The sequence below is a fragment of the Myodes glareolus genome, chromosome X (assembly GCF_982192425.1).
Source record: "Myodes glareolus chromosome X, mMyoGla1.1, whole genome shotgun sequence".
Classification (NCBI taxonomy): Eukaryota; Metazoa; Chordata; class Mammalia; order Rodentia; family Cricetidae; genus Myodes; species Myodes glareolus.
In genome coordinates this window covers 132165889-132189406 of record NC_142053.1, presented here as the reverse complement: position 1 = coordinate 132189406, position 23518 = coordinate 132165889, and the positions used below count along the sequence as shown (strand labels likewise).

Here is a 23518-nt window from a genome sequence, read left to right as displayed (position 1 = left end):
CCTTCTCCTGAGGAGAGGGTCATCTGGATGACTAAGGAGTGCATACACAGACATTTCAAAACTGGCTTTAAACATTCATCAGGGTGCCACACAGAGAATCTGGGGTAAGAGACTGTTACATGTGTGAGGCTGGGATGCCCTGAGAGACATAGAAAGGGGACCCATGGGATAAGACTGCTGGAGTGCCCCCACCCCTACCACAGAACAAGAGAGTAGAGTAGAGGCCCTCTCTGGAGGGTCTCAAGGCTATATAGGAGCCAGTCCTCCCTTGGAGGTAGATCATCCGGGAAGGAACTGAGGAGTAGCTCCCACGGTGGCAGGGGCAGGCGGCGGCTTCCTCAGTGGTACTGCTGGTAGTTGGGATAACCCGGGGCCGGAGCTCCTTCTTTAGGGGTTAGCTGGTTGGGGTCCTCCAAGAATGGGGGTGCTAGAGAAGGGAGAATGAGGTAATGAGGTGAGGAAGAGTGGAGAAGGCTGACAATGCTTCCTGACTCTCTCTGACCATTGCCCCACCAGGTCCTCACCGTTGCGGAACTGCTGGGCGGTATAGCGAGTGAGAAGGATACCAACACCTTCAATGAGGGCCAACAGGATGCCCCCCATCATCGCAGAGCCCACCATAGCCAGAGGACCACCTGGGAGACAGAAAGAAATAGAGCTGAGGAAGGGCAGGCAGAACAGGAAAAGGACTGGGGGCGGGGGCTGGAGGCACTCACTGCGTGCAGCCAGCACTGCTCCAGTCAATGCTCCACTGGTGATGGAGTTCCAGGGGTCTTCCTTGCCCCGCAGTCGTACAAGGCCACAGTCAATGGTGGAAAACAGGCCTCCCCACACTGCAAAGCTACCTGTAGGGGGACAGAGGCCTAGTCAGTGAGTACCAGAAATTCTGAGGCTCTGTATATCTCAACATCTGGGAACTTCCAAGGTCTGAAGACTGATCGAGAAAGGGGCTTCTGAGACTGTTAAGATGTGGCTGAGTAGTAGAGTGCTTGCCTAGGGAGATTCCCAGAAAAACACGCAAGCACATACATGTGCACACACAACACCCAAGGCTGGCATAATCCCAGCACCTGGGGGGCTCAGGCAGGAGACTGCAAAGAGTTAGACACCCATAGAATGAAGGCCTGTCTCAAAAAGAAAAGCGGGTTGGGAGAGTCACATAGCCTGTAGAAAGTCATGGGTTAAATGTCAGCATCAAATACAAGAGGTAACAAAGTCCAGACATAGAGACAGGTGGAGACCCTTATGCAACACTCCATCTTTCCCACTGTGAAGAGTTCCCCCATTTAATCAGGTTTGTAGTAATCATCAAAATCCTTTCAATTTTAGTTGGTAAATGGATACAAGCAGATTAACCTTTCATACAGCTTTCAATGAAGCAACTTCCACTCTTTCTTTAACTATCACATGGAGTTGGAATTCTGATTTTGATTTCAGAGAGAAGGAAAACAGGTTCAGAAAAGCCAGAACACAAAATATATATTAAACATTCATAACCTATAAATCCAAAATGCTTCAAAACCTACAACTTTTTGAGCATGATCATGATACCAGTAACAGAAAATTCCAGGCTGATAACATGTGACATAGAACAGGAAAAATGAAGGAGAATGCTGGCCGGGGTGGCGCACACCTTTAATCCCAGCACTCAGAGCTAGAGAGAGGCAGGTGGATCTCTGTGAGTTTGAGGCCAGCCTGGTCTACAGAGCGAGTTCCAGGACAGCCAGGAATACACAGAGAAATCCTGTCTCAAAAAACCAAAACAAACAAAAAACTCTGCAGGCATGCAGCTGCAGCCCCAGCTATGGGAGGCTGAGGAGCTACAGAAGGCAAGGTCACTGAGCCTAAGAGTTAGAGACCAGCCTGGAAAACATAGAAAGCTCCCTCTACTTGTTTTTGATTTGGTGGTGGTAGTGGGGAATGAAAGTCAGGGTTTCAAGCCAGCCAAGTACTTCATCACTGGGCTATATCCTCAGCCCTCAGACCCCCCGCATCTCTCCCTCTTTTTTGAGACAGGATCTCATGTAGTCAAGACTGGCCTCAAATCTTTCTATATAGCCAAGGGTAATCTTGAAGTTCTGATCCATCTGTCTTCATCTCTCAAATGCCGAGATTACAAGTGGACACCAATATCCCCAGTTTTTATGCAGTGCTGGGGACTGAACCCAGGACTTTGTACTGCTGGGTAAGTACTCCACGAACTAAACTACATTCTCAGTTTTGAGACTCCATCTCTTAATTTAAAAAGAAATATATAGTGTTGGGAATTTGTTTTAGAAATAAAGTATTTGCCTAGCATGCTCAATTCATCCCTACCATAAAACAAGAAAAATACATACATATGTGGGTTTTTTTGTTTGTTTGCTTGTTTGTTTGTTTTTTGGCTTTTCGAGATGGGGTTTCTCTGTGGCTTTGGAGCCCGTCCTGGAACTAGCTCTTGTAGACCAGGCTGGCCTCGAACTCACAGAGAACTGCCTGCCTCTGCCTCCCAAGTGCTGGGATTAAAGGCATGCGCCACCACCACCTGGCCAAAAGCACATTTATTTATTTATTTTTCGAGACAGGGTTTCTCTGTAGCTTTGCCTGGTGCCTATCCTGGTACCAGCTCTTGTAGACCAGGCTGGCCTCGAACTCAGAGATCTGCCTGCCTCTGCCTCCCAAGTGCTGGGATTAAAGGTGTGTGACACCACTGCCCAGCTATATATGTGTTTACAGTGTATAAAATAACACTTTGAGGCTGAGACAAAAATTAGTGGTAGAGCACTTGCCTAACATGCTGAAGGTCATAGTTTCAATTCTCAGTATCTCAAAATAAACAAATTAATTATTTTTTAAAAAGAGCTGGGCATGGCTCACATCTGTAAATCTTAGCACTTGTGGGGCTGGGACAGAAGGATAACCTTGAGTTTGAAGCTAGCCTGGGCTATAGAGTGAGACCTGTTTCAAAAAACAAAGATATTCAAGATACTTAAGTATGGTGTATATAAAACAAAAGTGAATTTTGTGTTTAGACTTGGGTCTCATTTCTAAAATATCTGACTACACATATGCAAATTTTATAAAATTCAAAATCTTCTGAAATGTGAAACACTTTTGGTCTCAAGTATTTTGGATAGGAATACTCAACCTGTAGTCAAAATGTTTATTGCGGGCTTACTGTGTTCTAGTACTTATTTGAGGTACTGTGTCAGTTGACTTCTGCAACTTTAAATTAGTTAATATTATCAAACGGGCTTAGCATAGTAACTAGCACTTAGTAAGTACTATGTGAGTTCTTTTTTTTTTGTTTGTTTGTTTGGTTTTTCAAAACAGAGTTTCTCTGTAGCTTTGGAGTCTGTCCTGGAACTAGCTTTTTTTTTTTTTAAGATTTATTTTATTTATTGTGTATACCGTATTCTGCGTACATGCATGCCTGCAGGCCAGAAGAGGGCACCAGATCTCTTTATAGATGGCTGTAAGCCACCATGTGGTTGGTGGGAATCGAACTCAGGACCTTTAGACGAGAAGGTGGTGCTCTTAATCACAGAGTCATTTCTCCAGCCCCAAGGAATTAGCTCTTATAGACCAGGCTGGCCTCGAACTCACAGAGATCAGCCTGCCTCTGCCTCCTGAGTGCTGGGATTAAAGGCATGCGCCACTACCACCTGGCTACGTGAGTTCATTTTAACACTACCTGTTGGGTGGTCCATGCTATCATTATCAGATGAAGTTTGAGGAGGGTATGCTACTAGCGTAAGGTCCCCTAACAGGGAAGAGGTGAGACATAGATTTAAACTGCACAATACCCCAGGCTTGGTGGTACAAGCCTTTAATCCCAACACTCAGTAGGCAGAGACAGCCTCAAAACAAACAAACAAACAAACAAACAAACAAACCGCAGAAGACACAATGTTGTCCTTTCACCTTAACTGTTGGGAAATGTCTCCATCCCAGGAAGTTTTAGTCAGACTTTGGGTTAGAATCTGGACCTCTACAGACAATAAATTACCTTCAAAGTTGCTATCATGTCTTTATGTTCCCCCAATCTCCTCACCTCCAATCTGGGGTGCTCGAATCCTCACAGCATTGACACTACCTCTGAAGCGGTGTCGTATTCCCTGGAGAAAGCAAGGAAAGGGGTCAAGGTAGGGGTAAGACCACTGGCAAGGCAGGGTTTCTAGCCCATGTAAGAAGAGGTGCTGGGTGCTTACTGGTGGGCACTTGCCTAGAGTGAGCAAGGCCCAGGGTTCTTCTACTCCCAACAAAAAGAGGGATGACATGGAAAAGCTGTTAGATGCATAACAGCAGCCAGAAACGCAGGAGAATGGGGAATATACAACAAAGATATTCTTAGAGTGGGGTTGCTAAGTTTTATTCATCTGTTCACAACGAGTAGATCCTGTGCACCAGGCTTCATCTTATATGCAAGGGTACAACAAGGAACAAGGTCCCTGCCCTCTCCGAGTGAGTGCACACAGTAGTGGCAGAGACAGATCCTAAGCAATCAAGCAAGAAAGCTTCAGACAGCAAAATGTATTATAGAACAGTAACTCTCAAACTGTGGCTCGCAACCCCTCGCAACCCCTTTTGAGGGTCACAGGGGTTGCCTAAGACCATCAGAAAATAGTTATTTACATTACGATTCATAACTAGCAAAAATCAGTTGTGAAGTAGCAACAAAAGTAATTTTATGGTTGGAGCATCCCAACATGAAGAACTTCTAATGAGTCACAGCATGAGGAAGGTTGAAAACCACTGCCTTAAAGCTTTGCCTATTTCCAATTCCCTCTCTCTACTTCACACTTGCCACTGAGGATGGGCACTCTCAGCCTCTTGCTTTGGCAGCCATGCTCCTTGTTGCCACACCTCCCTATCACAATGGACTCTTCTCCCTCTGGAATTCAAAGCCCAAATAAACTCTTCCTTCTATTAATTTCCTTGGTCATGGACTTTATCACGACAACAGAAAAGTAACTGATATATCCCAAAAGGCTCACACCCATTTCATAGAGGAACAGGCACCCGGTTCATCTTTAAGTCTTAGAGTAAAGCTCACGAGACTAAGCCCAGTCATCTCTGTGGTTGAAGGCCATCTTGTTCTAAGATTTATGTAGTAGTGTTCTGCCTGCATGCATGTATGCTTGCATGCCAGAAGGCACCAATGATCTCATTATAGATTGTGAGCCACCATGTGGTTGCTGGGAATTGAACTCAGGACCTCTAGCAGAGCAACCAGTGCTCTTAACCTCTGAACCATCTCTTCAGCCCTAGTTCAAGGCAATCTTTCCATTATGAGGCTTTGCAAAAATTAAAAATAACAAAGTTACACTGGCCCGTGTACATGGGAGGCAGGGGCCAGCTTGGTCTACAGAGCAAGCTCCAGGACAGCCAGGGCTATACAGAGAAACCCTAGGACAGCCAGGGCTATACAGAGAAACCCTGTCTCAAAACAAAAGAAAGATTTGTGTGTGTCTGTGTGGCATATATACACATGAAGGTGCAGGTGTGTGAATGTGTGGAGGTCAGAGGACATCAGGGCTTTTTTTCTATTGCTTTTGGTCTTGAGACAAGATCTCTCACTGAGTCAGAAGCTTCACTTCCAGCTAGGCTGACTGGCCAGCAAGTTCCTGGGATATGCCTGTCTTGTGCCCCACCCCCTCCAATGCTGGGGTTATAGGCACAGGCAGTCAGTCATGCCTAGCTTTTAACAAAGGTGCTGGGGAATCAAACTCAGGTTCTCATGCTTGCAAAGTCAAGTACTCTTATCTACTGAGCCCTCTCTCCAGTCCCTCCCCATACTTTTAAAACAGTAACATCTAATAAAGTCTCCAAGGGCAGGGGGTCTTAAGGGAAGAGGTGGAATTATATTAAAAGGTCCCCCCATTCAATGTAAATTTGTCTCTCTGTCAAACTTCTGTCATTTTTTTCTATAATAGGATTTAAACTCAGAGTCTGCTTTGAGGTAAAATCTACATTGCATACACATTTAAGATTTGATGCTAACCTTTTTCCTTTTATTCTGATGCTGAGGAATGAATCAAGGACCTCCCCTCCTAACCAACTACTCTACACCACTGAGATATGTACTGTTGTGGAACAACCTTTGTACACTGTAAATATGTATTGTTCTCATTGTTAATAAAAAGCTGATTGCCGATACTTAGGCAGGATTTTTGGGGCAGAGAGAATGCTGGGAAGAAAGAAGGGCAGAGTCAGAGGAGCTGTCAGTCATACAGAAAGGAAGCAGGACATGCAGGAGATAAATGCCACAAGCATTGGGACAGCACATAGATGAATAGAAATGGGTTGATTTAAGTTGCAAGAGCTAGACAGTAACAAGCCTGAGCTATTGGCTGAGCATTTATAATTAATAAGTCCCTGAGTGGTTATTTGGGAAGGAGCTGGTGGAACAGAGCTGATCATGGTGTCGTGGTCCCCTGGTCCCGACAAAAAACTCTGCCTACAATATACTTCCAGCCCCTAAGACTGTTTCTGACAGTATAGCATTTCCACAGAGGTCCAGCTAGATAGTTAAAGAATAGAGTCCCTCAAATCATAGATCCAGGAGCCAGGTCCAACAAGTAAGTGAACAAGCAACAGAATGATTGTGTTCAGAGCAGACTGAATTCTATGTCAGCAAGACTGCAGACTCCCACACCACTGGGGGAAGGCCCAACTCACAACAGGGGCATTGCGAAAGCCCTTGATAGCCTGGAAGACTCCACCACCAATGACACCCATAGTGAAGGCTCCACCGCAATCATCCACAATCCGCCATGGGCTGCAAGCAGGAAGGAAAAGATTGGGTTAATGTGAAACCCTGCCCTGCCAAGCCTGGACTCTTCGGAACTTGGAGAACCAAAATGGGAAGCTCACGACTGGTAAGAAACAACTCAGATAATAACAAATTAGTTCTGTCTGTCAGTTTTGATACAACTCATAAAGCCAGAAAGGAAAGCCAGGCATGGTTCCACATACCTGTACTCATAATACTTGGGAAGTTGAGGCAGGAGGATCATGAGTTGGAGTTCAACCTGGGTTATAAATGGAGATCCTGTCCCAAAAAGAAAGTTTGTGCAGCTGGACAGTGGTGGCATATGCCTTTGCCTGTAATCCCAGCACTTGGGAGGCAGAGGCAGTTGGATCTGAGTTCAAGGCCAACCTGGTCTACAAAGTGAGTTCTAGGGCAGCAAGGAATACACAGAGAAACCCTATCTGGAAAAACCAAGAGAGAGAGAGAGAGAGAAGGAGAAACTTTGTGTTCTGGGTGTGCCGTGCCTTTCATCCCAGCACTGCAGAGACAGAGGCAGGTAGATCTGTATGTTTGAGATCAGCCTGATCTACCCAGAGTTCCAGGACAGTCAGGGCTACACAGGGAGAGCCTGTCTCAAAACAAATAAACAAGACATAAAAGCTTTGTAAATATATCAGTGATGCAAAAGTGAGAAAATTTTACTTTTTTTCTTTTTCTTTTTTTTTTTTTGAGGCAGGGTAGCCTTCCAAATGCTGGTCTTATTACTGACAGAATAGTACTCTTGATTACAACTAAGCATCAATCAAACTGTTTTGTTGCTATCAAAATAAAAAAAAATCAAATGGATTGACCGGTACAAATATTTGGCAGGTTTCAACAGTGTTAATTAGCTAATGTTACTTAAGCAAAGCAGAACAGGGTGGCACTTTGTTCTCAAAAAAAAAAAAAAAAGCAAGCACGTTCAAGGAAGCCGTGTACAGTATCCTTTTAAAATCTAAAACAACAACAACAAGTCAAATGAAGTTCCAGGTCCCACCTCTTAGCCTACAGTGGGTTCATACATGCCCTATCCGGAGTCAAAAACCAGTCTGGTAAAGTCACGCGAGGAAACCCTGTGGGTTTTGGCACCACGCCTCTCCTCCCCCGCTGCCGGAATGGATTTGCCCAGCGTTTCTCTTTTGGCTCACAAAAAAAGGGTCTAGGAGAACAGTCAGGATAACAGTGAGGTGGTTTGTCCCATATCGCACCTACAGGGACACTCCACTGTGGCGGGTTTTAACGAAGTCCAAGTGGGCGGAGCCATGCCGGACGCACTGAGGCAGTAAAGTTTATAAGCCTCCCGCGTCAGGGACTTGGCAATGGAGCCGTTGCCTTCCCCGCCCGCCTCCCGTGGTTGGCCTGGGCGTCGCAGGGACTGTCCCGAAGCCTGTGCCCATGGCCGTACCAAGGTTCGCGAGCGTACTCCTCCATGGCGCCCGGAGCAGTTGGTCGCACTGGCGCGCCACTCCCCCTCCCCGCGGACCGCCCACAAGTGCGGAGGCGTAGCACGTAGGCCAAGGAAACAATTGGTTTTCCTTGCTTACGTAAGGCCGTGGGCGCGTTCTTATTGGCTAGACAGGCAGGCCACGTCCGTTCCCTGTAAGCCCCTGGCGTCGACCAGTTAACTGCGTCAGGGGAGAGTGGGGAGCATTTTGTTTGTTTAAAGCAGAGCCCTTCGATATTGGTAAGCATAGTGACAAAGAGGGAGGGGAGGGCAGGGGACAGACTTTGCTTATCCGCATAGCTGGACTGGTAACGGCGGGGTAGAAACTTTCTTGTAGCTCTGGAGATGGTGTTGGCATTTTTGCGCCCCCATCCCAGCGCTTTGGTTCCGCCCACTGTGCTGACTTGGAGGAACGTTGGGTGATTCCATTTTGGGTTGCGGGTGTGTTACACTTGGTCCCTCCGGCGGTGGGTGGAGCCTTGGCCTGGAGAGGAACTGGGTCTTCGGTGCTTCCGGTCCGGTGCCCGGTCCTTGGAGTTCTGGTGGTACTAGTCCAAACCATACTGCCACGTATTTCTTTCATCTTTTAGCACGCACTTTTGTTCTGTCCTTCGAGCTATTGGTGCAGTTAGGTAGGTGTATGTGTGTGTGGGGGGCGTCAAATGAGCACTCGCTGTCGTGTGATGCGTGGTTACTGGATATCCTGACTGAAATGTTTATCGGATCTGTCGCTGTCGTGTGATGCATGGTTACTGGATATCCTGACTGAAATGTTTATCGGATCTATCGTTCAGTACTGTCTGTCGCTTCCTAGGTCTGGTCCCACAATGCCGCTCCCAGTTGCACTGCAGACCCGCTTGGCGAAGAGGGGCATCCTCAAACATTTGGAGCCCGGTGAGAAAGCTAGTAACAGATGGGTCTACCATGTGCTGGTGTTACCAGACGTCTGTTGTTCTGTTCTCTAACCCCCTCCTGCCCCTCCCGCCCCCGTCGAACCCAGGTGCATGCTAAGCAGGCGCGAACCGTCGTCCCCAGCCCCAAGCACACACCTTTTCTGCGCTTGCGTTGCTGGGGTCAAGCCCAAGCACTTGGAGGTGCTCTACTATTGAGGCTTTGTTGTTAATACTTGATGCCTTGCATGGCCTGGCAGGCATCCTGATGCCAATATAATTTCCTGATATCCATTACTACTGCATAGTAAGTACTGTGTGAAGCATTGACTGGAGGGTAGAGTTTAACTTAATTCATGAATAAAGTGGGCATGGTGGGCATGTACCAATAGTCTCAGCTACTTAGGAGGCTGAGATAGGAAGACGACTTGAGTCCAGGATATCAAGGCCAGCCATGGCAACTTGGCAAGATCCAGTCTTCAGAAACTAAAGCTAAGCTGCCCCGGTGGTGGTGGCACACTCCTTTAAAACCCAGCACTCCAGGCCAGATATTTCTGCACACTCCAAAAAATAACTAAAATCCAAAGGGGTAGCTACTTGGTATTAATTAATGTTTGAGACATGGTCTTGGTCTCACTCTATAGTTCTGGCAGGCCTGGAACTCATGTAGATCACGCTGACTTTGAATTCACAAAGATCTGTCTGTCTCCACTTTTCAAATGCTGGAATTAAAGGTGTCCACCACCACACTGGGCCAGTATTTATTTAATAAGAGTGATATATTCTGCAGTCTCTGTTTCAAATATAGTGGCAAGGTGTTAATGCTTTGTGGTTTTTCACTCAGCAGACGTACTGTGATGATAGGCATGATAACCTATTAACATTTATTTGGGGCCACCTCAGTGCCTGGCACATATATTAGTAGTCTAAAGTGATCGTCTACCAGTTAGGTTTATGAAGTGGCATTTCATTTGTATTTTAATAAATAAAACTTGCCCGAGGATCAGAAAAGCAAAACAGCCACACTGGCCATCCTCACAGACCAGGCAGCAATAGCACACACCTTTAATCCCAGTAGCTACACCAGCAGTGGTGGTGCACGTCTTTAATCCCAGAACTAGAGAGGATTATAAAACAGGAGGCGACAGCTCTCAATCTGTCTCATTAGCAGAGGTAAGAGCCAGTGACTGGCTGCTTTGCTTTTCTGACCTTCAGGTTGACCCCCAGTTTGTGACTCTTGGGTTTTTATTACCCGTGCTACAGACTTACTGTATTACTGGCTGCTATTTACACATTATTGCCAATAATAATAAAATCTGGCGTGAGTTTTGACCTATATGGTGTGTTAGGCACTGGAAAGAGCATCATAATACTGTATGGATAACTGACATCTATTACAGGATGACTTTGGGCCAACCATAGACTTTGTACCTAACAGTGCTAATTTTTTTGGTGAAGCTAGGGTATGAATCCAGGGTTTCGGGCAAACCCCATATCATTTTTGTTTAAGTCTCTTGAGTACTGAGCCCATTGCTGAAAGTATATATCTATTTGCACTCTGAGTATCACAGAAGTTTGTTTTGTAATGAAAATGTACATGACCCAATTCTACATCCCAGTCAAACATCCTTTGGGGAAGGATGTGAACTCCTCTGCTGAGCAGCCATTGTTTAGACTCTTTCCAAGGCTTCTAACACGAGGATGCTGTTTCCTCTTAGGACCACCATGCTGGTATTATTCTCTTGCCCTCGTGGCCATCTCCACTCATCAGTCACAGGATTCATAAAGGGATCAAAGCCCTGAAGAATTCATTGTACATGTCTGCCACCATTTAACTTCAATGATAACTTCTTGTCCACAAATTTCTTCAGTTCGGGAGGGTGGGCCTTGCTCATGGCAATTCTTCAGCGGGCTTCCGCACAGGAAGGAGCAAGTGGCAAATGCACGCGCAGCAGGCCGGGTGCTCAATAGTATATCTTTTATTAGCAATAGCAATATGGATGATCATATGTGACATTTCTTTTGGTGTCACCGGGCTGGGATGTGCATTGGTTTTTGGATTTTTGAGACAGGGTTTCTGTGTAGTCTTGGCTGTCCTGGAACTCACAGAGATCCTCTTGCCTCTGCCTCCCGAGTGCTGGGATTAAAGGTGTGCACCACCACTAATTGACATGGCATATGCATTTTATTGTTAGTTATACCCACAGCTGAAATATGTTATGGGCCTACTGATAGCCAGGCATTGAGCTGATAATAAACATCACTTTTATTCTACTATCACCAGATATCTTGCTGCAGGCTTACTATATGCCAGCCCTTAGAAGTAGATTCAGAGCAATGTTTGAATTAATTCCTTGCTGTACATGACTCAGAAACCCATCATAGTTCAGAAGGCGAATAGGTGACCCATTGTTTTTAGGCAACCCCCCTACTATTTAAACCCATTTCATTTGAATAGGTTTGGATGATACAGAGCCACGTGGTATCTGAACTCAGGAACTGGTAGGTTTTTGAAGATTCTCTATCAACTCTCAATGCATAGCTCTGTCTTCCACGTACAGTGGTGTAGTTGTGAGTGGTTATGGCCCCAGGCCTTGAGTATAGGAAGAGAACCCCTGGGGTTCTTAAACTGCTTTTCTGTCTCCCTGTTCTTCCAGAGCCAGAGGAAGAGATTATTGCTGAGGACTATGATGATGATCCTGTCGACTATGAGGCCACCCGGTTAGAGGGTTTGCCACCAAGCTGGTACAAGGTGTTTGACCCTTCTTGGTGAGCCTACCAACATAAGGCAGGAGGGATGGCTGGCTTTTCCCTTCCTGTGTTAATGAGGAAGGTATCTGCTATGGAGCCATGGAGCAGATCTAAGCAGAGGTCAGGGAAACAGTTGACATAAGGGACATCTGTGCTGACGTTCCCTTCCCTCTCACTGCCCACAGTGGACTCCCTTATTACTGGAATGTTGAGACAGACCTCGTGTCGTGGCTCTCACCACATGACCCCAACTTTGTTGTTACCAAATCTGCCAAGAAACTGAGGACCAATAATGCTGGTGAGTTGGCAAATGCATGGGTATCTCAGTGATTCTTACAGTCTCAGAGAGGGGCTGAGGAGACAGTATGTATAAGAGAGGGCTTCAGGACTTCTCTGTTACCGCAGATGCTGAGGACAAGTTGGACCGGAATCATGAGAAGTTGGACAGAACTCATGAGAAGTCAGACCGAAGTCATGAGAAGCCAGACAGGAGCCATGAGAAGGCAGACCGAAACCATGATAAGTCTGACCGGGATCGAGAGCGGAGCTATGACAAAGTGGACAGAGAGAGAGATCGGGACAGGGAACGAGATCGGGACCGGGGGTATGACAAGGCAGACCGGGAAGATGGCAAAGACCGGCGTCACCATCGCAGAGAGGAACTAGCTCCTTACCCCAAGAGCAAGAAGGGTAAGCAGATCAGGTCGGGACTTGGATGAGTCAAGTGAGGTACCAGGGCACAGGAATGTAAGGAACGCATATCTAGACCCAGGCTCCTGGAGAACGGTGCTATGGGCCATGGTAGCCCCCGGTACCACTTCTTCCTGGGAGAAGGGGCTCAGTGATCAGGGGCTCCTTGGGCCTTAAGTGATGAATTTAACCAACTACGTATTTCTATAGCGGCGAGCCGAAAAGATGAAGAATTAGACCCCATGGATCCCAGCTCATACTCAGATGCACCCCGGTAAGTGAAACCCCCTGCCGATCCTGGTTTCTCATGCGTGTCGCTATACCTGTGAACAGTACCCTCCTCCTGTATTTCTTCTCATTCTTTAACCATGGGCAGTTGGAAGAATGTCCACTACACCCTTTTCCTGTCCTCTAATTCTCTGTTGTTCCCCAGGGGCACGTGGTCAACAGGACTACCCAAGAGGAATGAGGCCAAGACAGGCGCCGACACGACAGCAGCTGGGCCCCTCTTCCAGCAGCGCCCATACCCTTCCCCAGGGGCTGTGCTCCGCGCCAACGCTGAGGCCTCCCGAACCAAACAGCAGGACTGACCCTTTGTTTGCTGTAGCTTTGGCAGTTTGCCTTCCTGCTTTCTTCCTTGTGGCTCTGGATGTAGGGGCCCAGAGCTTTGCACATGCTGAATAAGTATCCCACCAATGAGCGACACTCCCGGCCCTTTATTGTTTGTAATAAAAGCTTTGTTGTGGATCCTACTCAGGGGACTTGAGTGCTTCCTTTCTTCATTCTTTCCAGGCTTCCCAACCAAAGCTGACAAGATGCAAAACACATTTTATTTGCAGAAACTCACCTAAGAAATACTGCAAAGTAGCAGAAGTTGAGGTGGGCCCATTAACAGGTTAGTCATGTCAGCCCTATGTGGGGCAGGGTTGGTGGGGACAGGGAGTTCCCTTGTCTACCTCACCCTACCCCTAATACTGATAAGAGTTTAGTCCCAGCTGGGCCAGGGCAAGAAGGGAGAACGAAGGCAGGCCAGCATCTTCAATTCCAGCAGCTACGAGCCCTTCACCTTGGTGAGCAACCTGTGGTGAACACGGGAAGGAAAGAGAAACACAGAAAGCTGGGGTGGGCTGGCGGGAGGGTTCCCCGAGCAAGCGAAGGCGGGTAGTAGTAAACTAGTAATCCTGGGGTTAATAATGGTGCTTATGTGGAGAGAGCAGGGCCCGGGTCAGAGAGCTACACATGCGCTAAATAAATACAACATCTTTATTTGGCATTGGGTATCCTGACATGTTCATTACAGTTCCTTAGAAAACAACACCCCCCCCCAAAATCAGAACAAATTAATCAAAAATAAAGATCCAATGGCCCTATTTACATATAGCAAAGACAGCCCAGGCACCTTCCATGCGTGTATTTATGCACACGCGCGTGTACGCTCACTCACACACACACACACAGGCACACACATCTGGGATACAGTTAAGGAGTTAATAAGCTTTGGGGAGTGCAGGGGTGCAGGTTCCATGATTCATCAATTCTGACACCCGCCATGAAGTAAGGGTGTTTTAAACAGCCAATGGGGCTGCAAGAGTGGGATTGGCAGCTTTATTTTTCCTCTCTGGATGTTTCAGAAGATAATCAATCCTTCATCCGTCTCTTCAATTACGTAAGATTCAGCCACTTCAGGATTTCCCCTCCCCATTTTCCCAACACTCTGGATCATTATTAATCTGATTATCACAAATGCCCAAACTACTGAAAAGCGAACGGTGCTTATTGCACCCTCCCCAATATGAGCTGATGCAAACTTTTCAGCTCGTGCCTCTCTCCGCACTCCAGGCACTTACAACAGGCCGATCTTCAAGGGTCTCTGTACCAGGGAAACTGCCCAAAGGCCACATCAGAGACCAAGCTGTTGACATGATCCAGGGTGATGGTGCAGGAGAGAAGGCCTCATACAATAGGAAATGGAACCCCACGGGTAGTCATTAGTCGTTACTGAAGAGCTGCAGGGCTTTTGTCCAGTCTGCAGGATGGCTGGGATGAACTGTCCCAGGCATGAGAGACAGGACATCTCCAGCAGAGGGTCATGGGGAAAAGCCTGGAATAGCAGTGCCCCAACCCTGTTCCCAAAGAGGTTAGCCTTGGTCAGAGGAAGCTGCTCAATAAAGCTCCTTCAGGAAAGGGGGGGATCCATCTACCAGGGAGGCTCATATCCCTAGTTCCATATCCCTCTAGAAGTATGGGAGAAAAAAACCCTCCAACCCCACAAAAGTCAGGCCCTGGCAACAACTTTGGACCTGCAGCAGCCCAACCCCCTCCACCCAACCCCCTACCCTGGCTCCCCCAACCACTATCAGCTCTCACTTCACCAGCACTGACTTTGGCAGAAAGGGCTCCGTGATGAGGTCTCCTCGAGAAGACAGCTGCGGTGGCGGTGGCTGCCCAGGAGGCTGCTGGTGAATGCAGGGCCCGGAGGCAGAGGCAGAGGTGGAGACTATGGCTTTGACTGCACCTCGGGGGAGGCTGTAGAGGTAGACGGCACCAATGACCAGCCCAGCGCCCAGGGCAAATAAAGGGTCCAGGTGGAAGCCAAAGAGGCGAATGGAGGCAACAGTGGACAGCACAATGGACAGGGAGGTGGCAAAGCCCTTGAGGATGTTATCAGCATACTTGACAACGACAGCCACCAGGAGCCCACCAAAGGCTTGGTTTAGTACCACACCCCAGACAGCAGGCGTGTACCCAAAGAAGAAGCCTTGATGGGCTACAGCAGTGCCCTCAGCCCACCAGAGCCCCACCAGGCCCAGTGCTGTGCCAAAAAGGCCTAGCTGTAGGTTACGCAGCCACACAGAACCTGAGCTGCCTTTGAGGATCTTCTCAAAGTAGACCCCTGCGAAGCCTGAGGAGAGGCAGGAGGCCACAACAGCTGCTAGTCCTGCCCCGGGATTCTGATCCAGTGGCCGAGGGCCACCGCTACCAGCTTGTTGTGCCTGGACAATCGCAACACCAGTGAATAGCAGCACCAGGGAGGCCCACTGCAGGCGTGAGAGGCTGCGGTTCAACATGAGCACGGAGAACAGTGCTGTTGTCAAAATCTTCAGCTGATATGTCACCTGCAAGTTGCATATGGAAGGCACTGAGGGCTGGCCCCAACTCCCAGGAAGTGCAAGGGGCAGGGGACAGTACCCACTGTGGCCCTTCAGGCATAACGAAAGAGAGGTGGGGTACATGACAATAAAATTAACCAATTACTGACTACTGACCAATTTGTGGCTAACTAGTTCCCAAAGCCCCTCCCAGATGGCTAGGGATGCAGTCAATAGTTAAAGAGCTTGCCCAGCACACACAGACTGCAGGCTTCCATCCCCAGCACCAGATGCAGTGGCATACACCTGTAATCCCAGCACTCGAAAAATGGAAGCAGGAGGATCGGAAATTCAAAGCTATCCTTGGTTATGTAGAGTCAGAGACCAGTCTGGGCTAGAAATGGTCTCAAAAAAAGAGAAAAAAGAGCCTCCCGGCCAGGCAGTAGTGATGCACGCCTTTAATCCCAGCACTTGGGAGGCAGAGGCAGGCACAGGAGGATCTTTGTGAGTTCAAGGCCAGCCTGGGCTACAAGAGCTACTTCCAGAACAGCCAGAGCTGAGAGAATCCCTGTCTTGAAATGCAAACAGAGGAGAAGCCATGGATCCGCTGCCGGAGATAGACATACTGGACCTTTGCTGGTAGGCCACGACCTCGTGGTGATACACAGATTGATAGAAATGGGTTCAATCAAGATGTGAGAGTTAGCCAATAAGAGGCTAGAGCTAATGGGCCAGGCAGTGATTTAATTGATACAGTTTCTGTGTGGTTATTTCGGGGCGACTGGGACAAACAAGTGGGCCCTCTCCCCTTACAGCAATTGGCACTCCAACGTGGTCAACTAACTCCACGTAAAACCTGAGAAGGCTTGAAAAAGGAATTGTAGACTAAAAAAAGAAAATAGAAAAAAAGAAAAAGAAACGAAAAAGAGAAGAAAAAGAGCCTCCCAGTGAGTTACAAGACGGTAGCTGTGCCAAAACGTCCCGAGTCACGCGTAGACCCGCACCCCAGTACCGTTTTCCCAGCTCTGTCATAGGGACAACAGTCACTTGTCCTCCCTCAGGTCTGGCATCGTCTCTATAAAGTAAGACTGAGGTATGTAAAAACGCCTCCAAGCAGGCGATGAATTAGATAGAAAGCTTTGTGAAGAGGGTCGTCTTCAACCACAACAAACCCAGAAAATATTTTAGATTACTGTATCCAGCATGGTCTAGGCACTATATCAGAAACAGTGCATCTAATCTTCACAAGTACCCTGGAACTGAACACCACTATAATCTGCAATTTAAGGATGAGAAAGCTAGGCAATGGTTACCCATGATTGCAATCGCAACACTTAGAAGTTGGAGTAAGAATTATGAGTTCAAGGCCAGACTGATCCTGTCTCAAAAACCAAACAAAATAAAAGCTGAAGATATAACTTAGCTGGTAGTTCTGCTTAGCAGGCACAAAGTGCTAGGTTCAGTCCTTAGCACCTCATCATAAACAGGGCATGGTGGCACACACACCTATAATCCTAACACTTGAGGGGTTGAGGCAGGAGGATCACAGCATGTCATGTTACATAACAAGTTGACAGTCAGCCTGGGCTACATGAGACCCTGTCTAAAGAAACCAAAATGAAATAATAAAACAAGGATGGTCAAATAAAGGTAGAGAAAGGTAAGTGATTGACTCCCCAAATCACATAGTTAGAAAGCAGCAGTGCTGGGATTTGAACCCAGGCAACCTTGCTATATCTAGGTTCTTTAATCAACCTTGTGAAAACAAGGTTGCCACAGATTTAGCAATAAGCATTCAAAGACTCTTCTCTGGGTATGTCTTTTCTTTGAGATAGGGTTTCTGCCTTTAAGAAATACTTGATGCATGCAGATGTTTTGCCTGCATGAATATCTGTGCACCACAAACATAGCTAGTGCTTTTGGAGGTGAAGAGGGCATCAAATCCTCTGAAAATGGAGCTACAAACGGTTGTGAGTGCTATGTGGGTGCTAGGACTCAAACCTGGGTCCTGTCGAAGAGCAGGCAGTACTCTAAACTGTTGAGCCCCATCTCTTAAGCCCCCTAAAATAGTTTCTTTTTTGAAATATTTATTCATTATGTATACACTGCTCTACCTGCATGGCATAAGAGGGCACCCGATCTCATTGTGAGTCACCATGTGGGTGCTGGGACTTGAACTCAGGCTCTCTGGAAGAGCAGCCATTGCTCTTAACCTCTAAGCCATCTCTCAGGTCCCAGAAATAGTTTCTTTTTGTAGTCCTCAAACCCTGCTTCAGCCTCCTGAGTGCTGGGTTTGCAGGTATATGCCACCATGTCTGGTCTCAGGTATATTTTCAGTTTTCCCAGCATCCCCCTTATTCCCAGTTTTGACACATGGAAGCCAAAGTGGAGGGAGTTCCAAGAATATTCGCAAAGTGACAATAGTTCCTGCTCTTTACAGACCACCTCTCTCCTTCCGTCTCCCTCTCCCACTTCCCCAGGAGCTATGCTGGACTGGGGGCTCACCTGAAAAGTGGCAGCTGGCAGGTTGGAGATGGCAACATACTGGAGGTTATTCTGCAAGGTATAGATGAGAGAGGGCACCGCAAGCTTGAGTGTGTCCACATATTGCACCAGGACAGCCTCATGGAGGAAGAGAACCAGGTGCTTCACATTACCTATGTGGGAAGAGGGTCTGCTGAGGATTGGGACCAGGCTTGGCCCCTTTGCTCACCTCCCAGTCCTGCCTTCCCTCACCGCCGAACTACTCTCCTGCTCCTAGCAGCTCAGTTTCTTCTACAGTAGCACAGCAATGCTAATAAGAACTTTTTCTGAGTTTGGCCTGGTGGCATACACCTTTTATCCCCACACCTGGGAGATGGAGGCAGGTGGATCTGGTTAGTTTGAGGCCAGTGCCAGACCAGCAAGGACTACATAATGAGATTATGTCTTTTTTTTAAAAAAGCCTTTCTGATACAGAACTTAATGGCTGCAAAGGGGAATGGTGATATAGTTTCGGGGTTGGGCGCTTGCCTAGCAGATGTGTGTGTGTCCCCAGGTTCTACCCCAACACTGTAAGAAAAGAAGACTAATGGTTACAAAACTATTACCTATCCCACTATGCCTGCTATCAACCACAGTCTACCCACCTTGAGAGCTACCTCCCTGGCATGAGCCCATTCAGGGCAAACACTTGACATGTCTGTACAATGAAACAATCACCAGTAACTAGAAGCATGTGACATAGAGCTTCTTGGTTCCTGAGCAGGGGTATACAACTATCTCTCAGAAGGGAGGTTTTAGATTTGTTTTGTGGTTCGTCCAGGGCCTCACACACCACTGAGCTACACATCCAACCCAAGGCTTTTAAACATCCTAGTTCCTTAATGGTCCATGAGCCACTTGAGGACAGAGTCCATTTCCCATCAAACAAATCTTTTTCTCAGCCCTAAGACACATTAAGCTGCCCCTGCTCTATGGATGAATGCAGCCCTTTTTCCTTTCTTCTCAAAACAGAGTCTCTCTATGGAGCCTGGGCTGGCCTCAAATTCTCCTCCATCCTTCTGCCCTAGCTTCTTGAGTAGCACCAGCATGCACCAGTTGAATGTAATCCTTTTTCGTTTTTTGTTTTTTTGAGACATGGTCTCACGTTGTAGCCAAGACTGGTCTTCAACTCAGAGATCCACCTTGCCTGTCTCCCAAGTGCTGTGATTAAAGGCATTCGCCACCACGCCAGTTCTTGACCATTAAATAGAAGACTGGTTGAGAATTTCTACAATTAACTGAGTATCATTTCCTATGTAATAAAGTCTATGTGAAGCTCACCACATTTGTTTTTTGAGGCAGGGTTTCTCTGTAGTTTTGGAGCCTGTCCTGGAACTAGCTCTTGTAGACCAGGCTGGTCTTGAACCCACAGAGATCCACCTGCCTCTGATTCCCAAGTGCTGGGATTAAAGGGGTACATCGCCACTGCCCAGCATTTTACCCATGAAGCCATCTTCCCCGCCCCTATTGTTTTGGTTTTTGCATGCACATGTGTGTATGTGTGTGTTACTGGGGATTGAACCTGCAGCCCTAAACAAGCTAGGCAAGTGTTCTACAGCTGGGCTACATTTCCAGTCCTTTTATATGTATTATGTGTGATGTATGCATTTGAGTGTGGGCCTGGCATTCCATGGTGTGGAGGTCCAAGGACAACTTAGAGGCTAAAGTCAGTTCTCTCCTTCCATCATGGGTCCTGGGAATAGAGCTCAGGCTGTCAGGACTGCATGGCAAGAGCTTTTATCTTACCTGCTAAGCTATCTTGTCAGTACTATGTTTTATTTTGAGACTGGGTCTTACAAAGTTGATTAGGCTAGTATTGAACTTATGATTTCCCTGCCTCAGCTTCTCAAGCAGCTGAGATTACAGACCTGCACCATCAGGTCCGGCTTTGCTTTTTTGTTCACTGCTGGCTTGGGGGTTTTGTTTGTTTTGTTTTGAGACAGGATCTTTTTTTCTTTTTGGTTTTTCGAGACAGGGTTTCTCTTTGGAGCCTGTCCTGGAACTAGCTGTTGTAGCCCAGGCTGGCCTCGAACTCACAGAGATCCGCCCGCCTCTGCCTCCTGAGTGCTGGGATTAAAGGCATGCGCCACTACTGTCTGGCTTTGAGACAGGATCTTGCTTCAGCCTAGGAAGACCTGGAATTTATGATCCTCCTGCCTCAGATGACAGGTATGAACCACCATACCTAGCTTTATTGTTATTTTATCATGTATGATTCTTATTATGCTTGTTTTAGATAGAATTTCAGATAACTCAAGCTATCCCTGAACTTTCACTACCTAGTCAAAGATGACCTTGAACTTCTGATCCTTCTGCCTTAGATTATAGGCATTTATCATAACTGTTTTATGTGGTGCTGGAGATCAAACCCAGAGCTTTATATATGCTAGGCAAGCACTCTATCAACTAAGCTACACCAACTCTAGGTATTATAATTCCACTTATTGCTTGATTTCTTGTTTTGCAGCTAGCCTTGAATTCATGGAATTAACTGATGCTGTGCCTTAGTATGCTGACCAGCTGCGGTTACAAGTGCAGATATGTAAAAGATCAGCAGTTAGCAGCTAGCTTTATGACAGGGTGGCCAAGAGTTGAGAGTTGTGAGCCTGGATAATGTGTGGAAGGATAGCTTTACTATTTTAGTATTCTTTCTGTCTCTGTGTGTGTGTGTGTAGTGGAATTCTCCATATTGCAAAGCTTCTCTCTCTCTCTCTCTCTCTCTTAGACAGAATTCACTGTTATCTTGAGCTCCTCACCATCCTGCCTCCACCTTCCAAATGCTGTTACTAGAGGCATGTGCCACCACACTTGGCTTCCACAGGATAAAGTTAAATCTTTGATTCACTGTTGAGTGTTCTGTTGCCTTTTGGGCAGACTATGTCACTACTGCAGTCCCCAGGTTTAAGGGACATACAAGTGCCAAGGCAACTTTGCACAGCTGGAGTGGCAAGGAAGCTTAGATGGCACTTACATACTCCGCAAGCAGTTTCGGATTCTCCCAGAAAACAAGCCTCCCCGGCATGCTTACACACAGGGAGTCAGATCAACCAACCAGCCCCTTCCCTGACTCATACCCCTCTTCTGTGCGAAGAGCAGCAGGAGACAGGTGACACCTTTGAGTACTTCAGCCATGACTACAGCGGTGGTGGCAAAGAAGCGGTCCCCAGGCAGTGTGCGAGCATATCGGATGCTAAGGATGAGGGAGGCGTTCTGGACCACCAGCACAGCTAAGGATATGTATTTGAGGCGCCGGTGAGCTGCAGGGAGTGGAAGGGACATAGAAGGATGGGGTCAGAAGCTGTCAGGTTTAGCCACCCACCTCCCCCCTCTTCTCAATCAAAACCCTCCCAGCCACTGGAACTTCCTCTGCCTGCCCTTCCTGACTGAACTGAGAATCTGATTCCCTACCTGTTTCCACACCCTCAGTTGCCGGCAAGTGTCAGACAGGGTCCCATTCTGGCCAGTTCTTACTGTGAAATCCCTGGTAAGGTGTGAGGAAATGGCCTGGGCAGGCCCTGGACACACATACCCACTTCTTCCTCCCCAGGGAAGCAGCTCTTTCCCAGACAGCATTGCCCATATTTACTAAATGTGTGCAGCATGCCTATCACTGAGCTAAGAGGGATTCACATGGATTCTCATCCAGCATTTGGTCTTTGAAGGTACTTCGAAACATCCCATTTTGTGGATGAGCAAATTGAGGATTTCTATGAAGTGATGTTTCTACTTGCAGGACTGTCCCATAGATGAAATAATATCAGAATATAATGAATGGGGCAATTGTTTAAAGTGTCCACTTCCTAAGGACTGTCCTACTTTCCTATCTCCTACAATGGTTACCCAACAGTCTGATTACCTTAATCACATACGGAAATACTTCCCTACTGCCATACACCCTCCTCCCAGTCAAAGAATAATTCTTTGTTCTGCCCACACTGACAATGAGCTCTCTCTGCTATATAGGACTTGGCACCCTCAGAATGTTCTTTCCCTGACCTATAAGGAAGGAACCCTCCCACCTCAACATAAATAGAACTATCTCCATTTGGATGGGACAGACCCAGAACATACTCTCCATGTAATGAAGGGCAGGTTCATACTCAAAATGGATTCACTAGTCATACAAGGATGTGCCCCACCCTGACAATTTATAAGGTCCCTTTATAAGGAAGAAGCCACCACCCTAGGAATCGTCTCTCTCCCTTCTATAAGGAAAAACTCCGACCCCAGAATCTGTCTCTCCCTTCTGCAATTAAAGATTGCCCACAGCCCCGGAACATTCTCAGTGGTCTTAGCCTCCTCAAAAGGAAATTTCCCCACACATTCATAACGGTCTTTATTTCCAAGTCCAGGGCCCCCGTCACAAACACCCACAAAACGACCGATTCCTACCTGCAACCTACAATGGTCCGTTCTCTCCTCCCTTCTTCCGACAACACACACACACACACACACCACACACGTCGGTCCGTTCACACGGGATGCCGCTGTCACTTCAGTCAAGGATCATTCCACCCCCAAGGTTCCCGAACTCCGCCCAGCCAATTGCTCTCTGCCTGAGGTCATCTCACCCGCTGTAGCGGACCCAGACTCCAGCATGCCCGCGGACACGGCCCCTGGTCCGGCCGCCGGGGATGATCCGCCAACCCCAACCGCTGCCATGTTGGCATCTGCCCGTCCCGTCCCCTCGGCAACAGCAGGCTACTTCCGTATCCATCACGTCCGCTTCCGGACCTCCGGCGTGGAGGGCGGGGCATTAGCTGGGATTGAGAAGTGGTGTTCTTAGCCCGGTCCAAGCCTGATTCTAAAATGGTGGTTTCGGACTTCCCAGATTCCATCAGCTGGAGACCCAGGACGCCGGAGACCCGTCTCCCGCAGCCTTTACACATCTATTGGCACTCTAGACCACTAGACCCGGCCCACACCTCCCGTTTGCCCGCCTCACTGACCCCGACTGTCCGAACCACCTCCCCAAACCGTCCCGCGGTTTCATTGGTTCCGTTGTTCTTCCATCTCCGCTTTTATTGGAACCTTCAGATGGCACCACCCTCCTCGCATCAGAAACACAGTTCTATTCCCACCACCCAGCCAGGTCCCGCCCTCTAAGGCCCAGAGGCCAACTGGGAGGAATCGGACTTTCGAGAAGGCGGGACAAGTGAGTCATAGGCCTACCGCTAGGTTCACAGACTTCATTGCTGAACCAGAGTAGGGAAGGCTTAGTCACCATAATAGAGGAAAATGAGAAGCAGGTTCAGGACAACTGACGTCGGGATTAGAGAGACCAAGGGAGGTGAGTTGAGGAAGATGCAAAGGAGCAGCATGAAAGGCAAAGACAAAATTAAGATTTAAATCAAGTTAA

At 47.6% G+C, this 23518-nt stretch overlaps 3 protein-coding genes and 1 pseudogene across 9 annotated transcripts; 1 reads left to right on the top strand and 3 right to left on the bottom strand.

Annotated features, from left to right (window-relative positions):
- Nucleotides 1-49: 49 nt before the first annotated feature.
- On the bottom strand, nucleotides 50-8277 carry Timm17b (translocase of inner mitochondrial membrane 17B). Its single transcript, XM_048461496.3, has 6 exons — nucleotides 8178-8277; nucleotides 6661-6760; nucleotides 4034-4097; nucleotides 717-845; nucleotides 525-635; nucleotides 50-427 (listed from the first exon to the last, which is right to left on the bottom strand). The coding sequence occupies exons 1-6, from the start codon at nucleotides 8201-8203 to the stop codon at nucleotides 339-341; spliced, it is 519 nt and encodes a 172-aa protein (XP_048317453.1). The 5' UTR covers nucleotides 8204-8277; the 3' UTR covers nucleotides 50-338.
- A 51-nt stretch (nucleotides 8278-8328) lies between these two features.
- On the top strand, nucleotides 8329-13299 carry Pqbp1 (polyglutamine binding protein 1). Of its 3 annotated transcripts, XM_048461495.3 has the most exons (8): nucleotides 8379-8456; nucleotides 8807-8848; nucleotides 9031-9110; nucleotides 11764-11875; nucleotides 12043-12155; nucleotides 12263-12547; nucleotides 12758-12821; nucleotides 12981-13299. In XM_048461495.3, exons 3-8 carry the CDS (start codon nucleotides 9044-9046, stop codon nucleotides 13135-13137), a joined length of 798 nt encoding a protein of 265 aa, XP_048317452.1. In that variant the 5' UTR covers nucleotides 8379-8456; nucleotides 8807-8848; nucleotides 9031-9043; the 3' UTR covers nucleotides 13138-13299. The 3 variants fall into 3 exon arrangements, with proteins under 3 accessions (XP_048317451.1, XP_048317452.1, XP_048317450.1); XM_048461494.3 differs by lacking the exon at nucleotides 8807-8848 and having other exon boundaries at nucleotides 8329-8456; XM_048461493.3 differs by lacking the exon at nucleotides 8379-8456 and having other exon boundaries at nucleotides 8689-8848.
- On the bottom strand, nucleotides 10777-11014 carry LOC125417919 (small nuclear ribonucleoprotein G pseudogene; annotated as a pseudogene).
- A 56-nt stretch (nucleotides 13300-13355) lies between the features above and the next one.
- Slc35a2 (solute carrier family 35 member A2) lies at nucleotides 13356-23007 on the bottom strand. Of its 5 annotated transcripts, none has more exons than XM_048461487.3 (5): nucleotides 22731-23007; nucleotides 21234-21416; nucleotides 18142-18293; nucleotides 14930-15073; nucleotides 13356-13626 (listed from the first exon to the last, which is right to left on the bottom strand). In XM_048461487.3, exons 1-5 carry the CDS (start codon nucleotides 22819-22821, stop codon nucleotides 13516-13518), a joined length of 681 nt encoding a protein of 226 aa, XP_048317444.2. In that variant the 5' UTR covers nucleotides 22822-23007; the 3' UTR covers nucleotides 13356-13515. The 5 variants fall into 5 exon arrangements, with proteins under 5 accessions (XP_048317444.2, XP_085540989.1, XP_048317443.1 ...); XM_085684863.2 differs by having other exon boundaries at nucleotides 14920-15663; nucleotides 22731-22926; XM_048461486.3 differs by having other exon boundaries at nucleotides 14930-15663; nucleotides 22731-22891.
- Nucleotides 23008-23518: the final 511 nt, after the last annotated feature.